This window comes from Magallana gigas, chromosome 4 (genome assembly GCF_963853765.1).
Source record: "Magallana gigas chromosome 4, xbMagGiga1.1, whole genome shotgun sequence".
Taxonomy (NCBI): domain Eukaryota; kingdom Metazoa; phylum Mollusca; class Bivalvia; order Ostreida; family Ostreidae; genus Magallana; species Magallana gigas.
In genome coordinates this window covers 17126735-17138839 of record NC_088856.1, presented here as the reverse complement: position 1 = coordinate 17138839, position 12105 = coordinate 17126735, and the positions used below count along the sequence as shown (strand labels likewise).

The window sequence follows — 12105 nt, the reverse complement described above, 5'->3', positions numbered from 1 at the left end:
AACTATCATGGGGAATGACATTGCTGCTGATTTGTGTAAGATCAACGTTGCATCGGGAGTTTGCAGAATCTGATTTTTCAAAACTGTCAAACATCTGTCAAACTAGATCATGTGCTCAGATTTTCAGATTTCAATTTTTACCTCCGCAAAATATATAGCTCTACCAGAAACTTTAAAATAAAAATGAATTAAAGAATCAAAGATTTATTTTGAATAACGCATAATTATATTCATAGATAAAAGAGGTAAAGACATTGATTTTAAATACATTTTGCCCATCGTTTTAGTTGGTGCAAGAATCTTGTACATCGGGCGTTGACAGAGGTGTACACGAAGCTTGTGTAGCACGACCTCTGATGAGAGAATGCACGAATATAAGCAATACATACGACACGACTTCCTCCACGTTCACTGCTCATGCTCTGAGACATGCATACGAGGTAAATTCTACAGGTTTTTTTTATATATCTTGAATCAAACACAAGCTTATAATAAATGTTTAAACACAAATAATTATTATAAACAAGCCTTCAGATCCTGGACAGGAAAGGTTGTCCATCCTTGGGTAATAATAAACTTTGAAATATTCTACGCTACAGTCAATGGTGTTAAAAAACACGACTTGTCTTGGATACACGTCTGGATCCTACGCGTACTCCGGAAACTCCGTTGTCCTTGCCCTTAAGAAAAGTGACATCATAACGGCCAAGGCTACAAGAAGGGTTGCATCTGATATGAAAACAATGAGTATTACACGACGTTATAAGGTGGTCTTTCTCCTACTACATGTATATATGTATATATATTTGTGGATCCAGAAGTGGTATGTTTGTCTGACTGATTCACTTTATATGGGGATTATTGTTAATCTATCATTTCTAAATGTTAAAAACCCTATATATAGAACGACACTTTACCTAATTCCTTCTTCATTTCCATTTGTTAATGCCAGGACATTGTACATACCAGGATATTGCTTTCTCCGTTTGTCCCATCTATAAAGAAGCTTCAACAAACGGTCTTAACGTGGTTTTCGACAGAGTTTTCGTCAATCTAGGACCATACTGAAACGTCAAAACAGACGTATTCGGGCTTCGGTTGGATATACACATGTATCTACGCCTTACATTACCACGCACTTGCAGAAAGCCTGGGTGGAGCTCACAATTACATCTACGTCAACTCCCTCTATGGCCACACCTCCGGAAGTTACGGTCCCGGAAGTAACTCGGCCGTCCTGGAGCTGGTGGCCGGGGACACTGTGTATTTGAACATCAGGCACCTCGACTCGTTCTTGTATGGGGGCGGGGATGAAGCTTACAGCACATTCTCTGGTTATTTGTTGTCACTTATTGACAGCCACCCCCGGTTGTTGGGTAATGTTTTTTAATCGTATTTTTAGATGAATTATAAGTGTTGCATTTGCTTTTACCCAGTGCTATACCGTATTTGTATGATATTAGGAAAGGAAAAGGGTTTGATATCATTCTGTATATCATGGATATACAATCACAAAACATTAAAGTACATATTAGAATGGGTTGCATTCCAGTTATAATTGGTTTAATATAGCCGAATTAATATTTATTTAGGGTTTAATTGTTATCGACAAATGCAAACAAAATATTATTTGCGACACAAAATGATTCATATCACCATCCCCAAAACTTAACTTGTCACTTGGATTATTGTAAACATAAAATCTCGGTAATTTTAACAGTTCTTAACTATTTGTCTTTCTCAAAACGTAAATATAAGTAATAAACAGCAATTAAAAAGGTTCACGGGGATATGAAGTTCGTTGGTCACGTGATCAAATCTACTAAAAAGCCTTTCGGGCTTCACAGGATTTGATCACGTGACCAACCAACTTCATATCCCGGTGAACCTTTTGAATTGCCGTTTATTTCTTATATTAAAATTTGCGTATGACGCAATTTTTAGCTGTTCTACGTCATCAATACACACTTTTTGTAGCAATAGTTGCTAAACTTGCTATTATAGTTAAAGCTGCTTGGTCCGATTTTTTTGTTAATACAGCATCAAATTTTTTTCCATACAAACCATTTATCTTAAAAAGTTATGGACTTTCTCCTATTTACACGGGCAGAATCAGTCTCCTTTCAAAGTTAAAAATATTCAAAGTAAATAAGAATAATTTCTTTTTGGGCAAACGAAAAAACAAACCAAAGTGCATCACGGGAATTTTTAGAAAAGGAAACCATTTCCCCCGAATGATTGGGGTTACTAGTATTCAACCCGCATGCTATGTATCTATTGTAAAGAAAGCAAACTTCAGAAATATTAGCGAACAAAACGTACACATGTTTATTTGTAATTTGTCTGATTATTTCGACCTTTATTTAATACGATGTCAAAGTCGTAATACAACCATGATACCCGTCTCGTCGTCAGGGGTGAAATTTAACATGAGGTGAAATAACGCGGTACCCTTTTATGTCGTTTGTTTGTCAGCAAATTTTGTACGTATTTTTCTTCATTAAAATTTGGCATAATTGACTAGAAAAAACTACTGCAATGTCCATTATTATACATATACTAAGCATAACCATCGTTTAAAAGCGTGCATAAAATTTGATATAAAATCGGACCAAGCAGCTTTAAAATATGCTATATCCGCTTTTCGCCATTATTTAGAATGCACAAATGTCTTTAGGGGATGTCACAGTACGGTAGTGAGTTTTATAATAGTTCAAATTATTAATAACCATCTACATAGATGGTTGACTAAACAGAGTCTGAGCAGCCAGTGAACAAATCATTTACATTCCGATGCACTTCAATGAACCCGCAATAAAAATAAAGTATAACCGTCCCTGTAAGTTTTGAAGTATTTTATCATTAAAAAAAATATTAAGCACGCTTTAATCGTTGTTTTATTTCATAAATCAACCTCGAAATTGTATACAGATCCTCTTTTTTAGAGTTTGCGCAGTTCTTTTCATGAAAAATTGAAGAAAAACGACGACACATCGCACCTGGGCATGTGCCCCCGTAAAAACGAAGTCGATTACGTGGTCAAAAAGTACAGCAAACTACATTGAAGCGTTTAATAGGGTCAAACTCCAGAAAAGTTTCTACATGATGTTTTGACTGACCTTTGTCCAATCAGATCGTAGCTGGGCGGAGTTAAGCCATTGTCGCTCGTGACTTGGATGAGAGAGAGAGAGAGAAATGAGTAAATTATAAGTGGTGCCGATGAAGAAATTATCATTAGTTATAAACTTGCAAACTTAATTAAGGTCTGAATATAAAAATTACATGTATATCCTATACTGGTATAACTTTAAAGTTTTAAAGAGCGATTTTGAAAATTTCTTTGGCCGCGCGCCGTCGACAACACGTACATGTACATGTATAAGAATGACGTAACAAACCAACTAAATTTCCTTGCATGGAGTCCGAGAATACGGGCATTAAATATTTTGAAATGCGAATGATCAAATATGAATTTAGATGTAGTGAAAATGAAAGGCAGCGGAGGCGGATGCTTAGTGGAAAAATAAAACAATGGCGGACAAATTCACCCTAAGGTAAAGAATGTTTCACACTGAGTAACCATGAAGAAAGTTTTTATACAAAGTAAATTTGATTCCAGGAGGATTCAGCAAACTTTGATTTGAATATCAATGGTAACACTTGCAATTAATAACAGTTTTCTTAAATATTCGTACAGTCTTCGATGTTTGACATTACGTATCACATAATCTATACATAGACATCGCTGTTTCCCGAATTTAAAAACCCTTCAAAGTTTCATGAATTAAATAGATACACTAGACCTTGATTTGTCACTTTATAGAACTATTTTTGATAGATAGTTCGCTTATCTGCCTCATCTAGGCTATAATATACTCCATTAACCAGTCAACTCTCTCTCTCTCTCTCTCTCTCTCTCTCATTCAAGTCACGAGCGGTAATGTCTCAACTCCGCCCAGCTACGATCTGATTGGACAAAGGTCAGTCAAAACATAACGTAGAAACTTTTCTGGAGTAAGCCCCTGTTAAACGCTTCAATGTAGTTTGCTGTACATGATATAAATTCAAAATCATCATTTCTAAAGTATCATATTTCAATTTGGATAAAAAATCTAATCCAGATTTTTTTTTTTAATTATTTCTTTTTAAACACACAAAAACGCTTTTTCCCATTATGTTCAATTTTAAAAAGAAAGGTAATACAAAATTTTTTTGAAATGGTCCCTACTAAAAATCTAATTTTTTTAAACTTATTTTAGTGTAATATAATTACAAAGGGATTTTGGCACAAGCTCTTAAACTTTTCTAGCCCTATACACTAATTTACATACAAATTTTTTCACATGCAAATAAAATGTCATTATGTGTATACAAAATAATTTGAAATAAAGTTTCAGATTGCACATTTTGATGCAAATGTAAATGTGTAATCAAAATATTTTGGATTCTTTAATAAAAATGTGAACTTAGGATAACAAGTGATCGTTTACCTTATTACTAAGTTTGTCATATCCCCAAAACAAAATATGTGAACATATTAACAATATTTAAATCGCCAATGCTTAAAACATCATTAAATAACTCGTCTCTGGGTTCAGCATATGAGAAAAAATAATGATATGCGTCTTCCACCTTTCACATGTCCATAGTGGACTTTCAACAATATTATATTTGAATAAGTCGCACTTTAGTATGCAATTTTGGCGTAGTTTAGTGTGAATTATATTTAGAATCCTATCTCCAATAGAAAATTTGGTGGTGGAGGTTTTTTGCGTTTAAAATATCGTCACGTGTGATAGCATTAGTGAAGGTCTTGAGTGAATCAAGCCCCCTAATATTCGACCTTAAACATTGTTTTGAGTCTAGCAATTTTACGTCTTGAATAATGTAATTCAAATATAATTGAAAAGTTATGATCTTTTACTGGCATTTCCATATAATTAATGTATTACATTACAATGACTTGTTGTCAAAGAATGGGTGCATTACACATTATACCCCATTACTTTAAAAATGTAATGGATATAATGCATTACCATTACACATTGCCATTACCCTTGGTCCGTTGCCAACTGACAATCGCAATAATAATACCAGTGGTACTCGTATCTTTAAGAAATTGTATAACTCGTGAAATATGTTGAAAGTGCCATTTTTTCTGCTGTTATCTTAATACAAGTTCACCTGTGAAACAGTTCAGTGCTCAATTGAATATTGTTTGTTTATAATACAATTTTTTCTGTCATGTGTGCGAGCAGTCGAGCTACACTTGTTTATCTTTTATAAAATTAATGCAAGAGTACACGTATCATTAAGCCCTTAATTCGTTTATTCTCTAAATCAAATGATAAAAAATCAAAACTGATATATTTTTTAATATGTAACACATTTCATTTTGTATTTTAATCGTCACTGGTAAAAAGAAAAAGAGTGTATTTTGCCACCGTCATGGTTTGTTGCAGGCCTAATCAGTATAGATTAACTAAAATCATGTATTTACGTTTAATGTTTTTAACGAACACAATCAAGTTGCAGCTCAAATTTATATTAAAGATAAAGTTTTATGGTATTGATGTTATCAAAACTAAAATATTTTAAGACCTCAGTGTTTCAATGAAAAGTAATTTAATCAATCTAACAATATTTGACTTAGAAATCAGAATTCGTTATAAATAAGCTTCAGGAAGGTGTGGTCACTGATTCATAGTGAAACTGTTAAAGCAAAGCTTTGCGCATGCATGTATAAGATCTTTTAACCCAATTATGAATATATTTTAAGAAATCACACATTAGATTTTAAAGTTCAAAATATCATTATATCTGCTTTAAATAATTTCTTTTAATTACAATATGGTTATGAAATTACTACTTTTGCCTTTACATTTCGAAAAATAGACAGTCGCGATTTTTAATTTTGAAAAAGTAATACTACTAATATCACTCATAATAAATGACAAGGCAGAATGAAAACAAAAGAACTAAATTGCAAATGCTTATAACACACCACCTGATCTTATCGATTCTTATTACAAAACTTATCATATCAACTTTAACTGCTGACTTTAAGGTAGAAATATCTATTATTTTTCACAAATATATCTTGAATGGAGAGAATATATTTTACAATTCTAATGCTAAATATATATAATATTTCTTTACTTGATGTTAGTCAATTGCTTTAAAAATCAGATTTAAAATATTAAGGTCTTAATACCTTATTATAATAAATAATTTGTTTAGCACTAATTCTCCTTAATGAACATTTTATGTGCAAAAATTATTTAAGGAATAAGGAATCATTCTTTGGGTATTATAAGGTGAAAATTTTTGTCGGGGCTAGTTTCAAATTTAATAAAGTTCAAAGGGCTTTATGATAGATTTGACCACACTGCGAACGAAATTATCACAACATAATATTCAAAGAATGGTTTCTTTGGATATTTATTCAAGTTTTCGCAATTCTACGATTAAATATTAGAATATTGTCAAACTTATGTGATCTTCATTTCTTTAAGTTGTGCAAAACCCACTTGCACTCCAACAATACGTCATTTGAATTTATTGGACTGTAAATACAAAATCTCTTTGTATAGTGTTATCACAGATAGCCACTAAGATGTAAATCTTGTAATATAAAACTAGTAATACATAGGCGTCGGAACCGGGGAGGGGGGGGGGCACTTTTTTTTGCTAAGTTAGACTAACCATTAGGCACATAGCAGAAAGGAGGGTTAACCCTCCCCCCCCCCCCCCACACACACACACACACTTTTGTTCGCAGGAAACATTGTTGTTCCGTAATGTACGTTTGAAAGATTGAGAAGTTGGAGTCAAAGGCATACTAGCCCCCCCCCCCCCCCCCCCCCCCCGGTTACTTTTGAAAAAAAGAAAATGTGGTAGGTAAGAATGTTTCTTTATTGGAACTATAGCTATACCCCCCCCCCCTCCCCCCCCCCTCCCCCCCCCCCCCCACACGGATTAGGATCTCCATGATTTAATTGGGGGGGGGGGGGGGGAATGTTATAAAATGTTATGGCCGGAAAGATTATTTGTTTAAGGATTACCCCCCCCCCCCCCTTGTTGCTTCCTTAATCTTTTACTCTGTATGATACGGATGCATCCTTATTATTCTAAATATTTGATTCTTTTAGCGATGCCGGTCGTAGTTTCTCCCACAAGTATCTCACCATGACCAAGAATACACATGACATCTGGTCTATTTATTCCGCCTTTAGGTAGGATGTATCTCAGAAATCGCCCGTCACTGTCGAGATTGTGAATTTTATCGCCGATATAATCTGCAACAATGACATGGCCGGAAAGATCATTAACAACTGAGCAAGGGAAAAAGTTACTATCTCTCCCTGCGTAAGAATATCGGAGTATTCCTAATCTATCAACAGCAATAGCCAACTTTTTCTTCAAGTCACTTACAATGATGTCCCCGTTGACATTCTCAGTGATGTAAAACGGGTTTGCGTACAAAGGCTGACAATGCGAGTCGTACTGGATTTCCTGAAGCACGGTACCGGTACTGCTGTATCGGACGACTTTGTGCTGATTTTGTCTATGGAGACATACCAGTAGATCACCAGAAGCGGTGCTTGTGATGCCATAAGGATACCAGTCACCTGTTTTAAACATCGTAACCACAGTGTCGCCATCATCTACCTTTTTCACGGCATAATCGTGTGTATCAGTGTACACTACTTGTTTGTTGTATATACATAAGTATTTGCCTTCGTTAGTAATGGTGACGGTGTGGTGAAGGTCTCCCTGAAGATCAAACAACTTAAGTTCTTTACTATGTCCTCCCATCCACACTCTGTTACTATCGGTAACAGCCATGGCATACAGACGACCTTTATATTTTTCATGAGAAGGGAATCCGGGGTCTATAGAAGAAATAACTGTTGGTGTCTCTAAAACTTTTATTTTCGATAACTCGTTTACTTTCAAAAAGTTTTCTGTGAGCGGTGTCTTCATTTCCTGCATTTTGTCAATGTATCCAAAATAGGTTTGCACTAGGTGTGCATCTATTTTACACTCATAGAATGTAGGAAAGGAATACTGTGTGAATTCGGTCAGTACTTCCTGTTTTTCAACCAATGGTATAAATGTCTGCATTTCTTTGACATCATGTGATTTCTGTAAACTTGTTGCTTTTCTGTCTATTTCATCCAAGTTTTTAAGTATTTCTTCATACTCTGTCTCTTGTTTCTGAAGTAGAGCCTTGTGTTCTTTTTGCATATCATCCAGTTCCTGGTGAAGTTTCTTAACGGTATTCTCGATCTCTTTGTGCCACTCTTCTCCCCGTGCTGTTACTTCATCTTTTTTCTGTTGGTAAATCGAGGATATCGAAGACAACATCTTTGTCCTGTGATCCAAAATTGATTCTAATTCATGTTTAAATGACTGTAGCCGTTCATTTTCCTTCGCAATAACTTTTAGAAGTTCTTCAATTTTATCAGATAGCTCGGACATTTCGTGGGATTTGTGTTTAATAGAAACGCACAGCATGCAAATCGGAACATTGCAGGTTTTACAATATGCACAACACTCATTTTTGGGATGGGATTCGCAAAAACAGGTGTCGTCATCATCTTTGCTGACATAATCTACGACGTCATGGCCGTTTCTAGATTTCACGCGCATATGTATCGGTAAACAGGTGTCACAGAGATTGATCCCACATCGCTTGCAGTAAAACGAGACTGGTGTCCCACACAGGTCGCAATCGACGATGTGTTGGCCTTGGTTTTCCTCCTCAGACGCCATCGATAGTAACTGTAAAAATACCAACATTATTACGAAAATAGTTTCAAAGGTATAATTGATTGCTACTTTCTATCATGATTTTTCATTCTTATTAATACCTCGCACCCCATCCCGATCCCCACCCTCAATTGAAAGAGTATGGATATGCGCAATTTTGGATTGTAGAAAGTTTATTATAACAATTTTATCTTCAAAGTTTACTAAACTTTACAGAGTTTTATTAATTAATTTTGTTAATTAATGCTAGCCTTCACAATATAGTAACAACGGGTGATTTGTTTTATACCTACCATTGTTATATTTTGAATAACATAACAGAAAATTTTTATAACGAGCAAATCTTAACTCTTTGAGCATGCTTTTATGGATATTTGAAACATTAACAAAACAATCGTTACCAAATGTGAAGCAATCTTTCCGATTGATATTGCATTTGCAATAACACCATTTTTTTGTTAAGGTATATTTTTCTTGCATCCAAATAAATGTTGATTTAGAGCATTTAATATCATATAATCAAAAATATACAGTCATAGATATTCTGAAGTAGTGAAGAGAAGTATATTTGGGGTATATATTAAAGCTGTATTTGAATCCCAGTGTCACTGCTTTTATTATGTCCCTTTGCACATGTGCACAGGAAAGATCACAGTTAACATTAATTGACAACCAAGTAAGCATTTTCAGTGAGCAACTGTCAATACAAAGTTAGCAGCTAGCAGGTACCAGTTGGCTGCATGTCGTATAAATAACTTTATTCAGAGTATATCTAATTTTTTTTAACTACGTCATTCAGACATTGTGTAAAGTAGCGAGTCAAAACATGCCGTAAAACGTGCATGGAACACCCTGACTGTTCATTTTCTGACGATGATCATTGCATAATAGTTCCTATAATATAATGCTCATTTACTGCTAATCTCAATTTGTTAACCTATTTTTGAGCGTCAAACGCAATATCTATGTGACACAAATATCATTATTATACTTTCATGTTACATACTGAAATCTGATTGGTTTAAACGCAGTTGGTAATCCGTTCTATTACCCTCAGCGCTAGCAACACAACGGGTAACACAACGAATTGTTACATGCGTGTAAATGCGAAGAATTCACTTTAATTCTATTTAAGGACGTTGTTTACTCAGGGTTTGAGTTCTCAAATCCGGATTGTTAAGAAGTTCAATTTCATGAGTAAAATTTGTTTTAAATACAAAAAGCATTTATGAAATGAATTATTATTGACATAACAATCGATATGTTTACCAAATTATGGAATTAGGCTCTGACAAATCGACTTTTTGCAAAACAGAGGAAATTCGGGCTTAATTTTTCAGATTTTGTTTTCCACTGAAATATTTTTGGTAGTACTATAATATTTAAAGTAAAGATTTTATCTGTTAGTCAACATAATTTTGCATATTTTCTGTTGTTGCTTTTTCGTTTAGATAATCGTATGGCACACACTATAAAAATATTGAAAAATGCTTAAAAATGATAAAAGACACCATATCTCAAAATTTTGATCATTGACCTCATATACATTTTATGCCAGCAGAAAAAGGTCAATATACTTAGTTTAATACTATAAATGTTTTAGCATTATCATCATTCAGTTTTTTGTTATATTGAATCAAAAATGGGTAGTAATTTGAAAACTGATAGAGGAAATTCGGACTAGAATATCTATAAAAATTGTGAATGAAAACCTAATGCTTTGTATCCATTTAATGTCACTACCATTCATATACTGTATTTCATTTGTTAAAGAGTTAAGCAATTTGTATTATTTTCACAATTAAGAAAATCTCAATCATAGTGTAAAATTTTTATGGATTTTTCTTAAATTTTCAAAAAATATTCAATGGACATTAACTCAAAAAGTAGGTCATTGACCTACTTTTTTGAAAGTGAAGAATACACTACTATGTAAGGTCTATAACACACAGTAGATGGTTTGTAATTATCATCAGTGGAATTTTTTTTCATTCTGAGTAAACGTCATCCTTAAAACCAGTAAAATTTTCTTTAAAAATAAGACAATCAGTATTATAAAATAAATAGTGCCTGTTTTGTATGGGTAACTGTTGAAATTGACACCCCGAGAAACCATTGTCAACCGACTCAAAGCGGAGGTTGACAATGGTTTTCTCGGGGTGTCAATTTCAACAGTTAACCTCCCAAACAGGAACTATTTATATAATGTCAAACATGGCCTCGTTTATAACCATAAAAGTGATAATTTAACTATAAATTGTCAACATTAAACGTGTAAAACCGCCACTTGTTTATTTCATACCTATATCTTATTGTAATTAGCATAAAATACTACCTTATAAGTCGTTCTACAGGTCCTTTATTGATTCAGGATACAGGAAAGTTAGCAAAGAAGTAGGACGCCCTCCATAACGTCTATCGATCTACCTTGCAAAATCTACTTTCGGTTTATACACTACTCACCCCTGCGAATGTTATTGTCATTTAAATTTTAGACCACGTGGGTTTATTTGACCCTTTCAGTTTCGCAGTAAAAACCGTGCCTCGTGTTTATAGTCTATTTTAGAGAATCTATGTACTTGTAGTCAAATATAAATTCTAGAGGTTTATTGATTTTTAAATTTTATCTTCATTAATTGGTGGATAAAATGTGTTCTAGAAATAAATGTGACAATACAAAAAATAGCTATTTTTCTGCTGTTGCGACAATTAACATGCGTGGTAGAGATCCCCCCATAGAATTAATTTTCGATCCGCGCCTGACCTAGTAACAACATCAATAGTGAAACAGACTGTACTATTCTATGCAGACTGTTCCTTGAAAATGGCTCGATATGCTATGTTTTTATGCAAAACATTCACCCATTATTTTTTTTAAAAACATGGTATTGCACACCACAAGCATCAAACGTGGCTATGATTTTATTAAGCAACCCAATGTTTATATTATCACTCTACACGTGGTTGAACACGAACGATAACTCTGTTCTGAATATCATCGTTTAATTTAAAAAACCGCTAGACGGTGAAATACGACATACATCTTAAAGGATGTTGATGTTTTAACATAAATCAAAGTAGAATATGATATGAAAATCGACCAGTACTTTCGTATTTTGAGAATATTATCAGAACACTTATACTTCCGCTCGAAGTTTCACAGGAACTGAACAAATCTCGGTGAAGTCTCGTGAACTTTCATTCGAGCACCTCTGGATTTATTACATACTTAGCAACGATAAAGAAAAAATTCCGAACACATTCGCAGGGGTGTACTGCTTATCACGCTTATATCCAAGTTTGATAAGGATGTGAGACATTCTCTCTTCT

The 12105-nt window shown here is 34.0% G+C and overlaps 1 protein-coding gene across 1 annotated transcript; it reads right to left on the bottom strand.

Annotated features, from left to right (window-relative positions):
• Positions 1 to 7083: 7083 nt before the first annotated feature.
• LOC105321083 (E3 ubiquitin-protein ligase TRIM71) lies at positions 7084 to 11243 on the bottom strand. Its single transcript, XM_066081478.1, has 2 exons — positions 11111 to 11243; positions 7084 to 8787 (listed from the first exon to the last, which is right to left on the bottom strand). Exon 2 carries the CDS (start codon positions 8776 to 8778, stop codon positions 7126 to 7128), a length of 1653 nt encoding a protein of 550 aa, XP_065937550.1. The 5' UTR covers positions 8779 to 8787; positions 11111 to 11243; the 3' UTR covers positions 7084 to 7125.
• Between the last annotated feature and the right edge of the window lie 862 nt (positions 11244 to 12105).

Excerpts from the sequence above, each read along its gene's own strand:
- LOC105321083 (XM_066081478.1), bottom strand. The coding sequence starts at position 8,778 with ATGGCGTCTGAGGAGGAAAACCAAGGCCAACACATCGTCGATTGCGAC.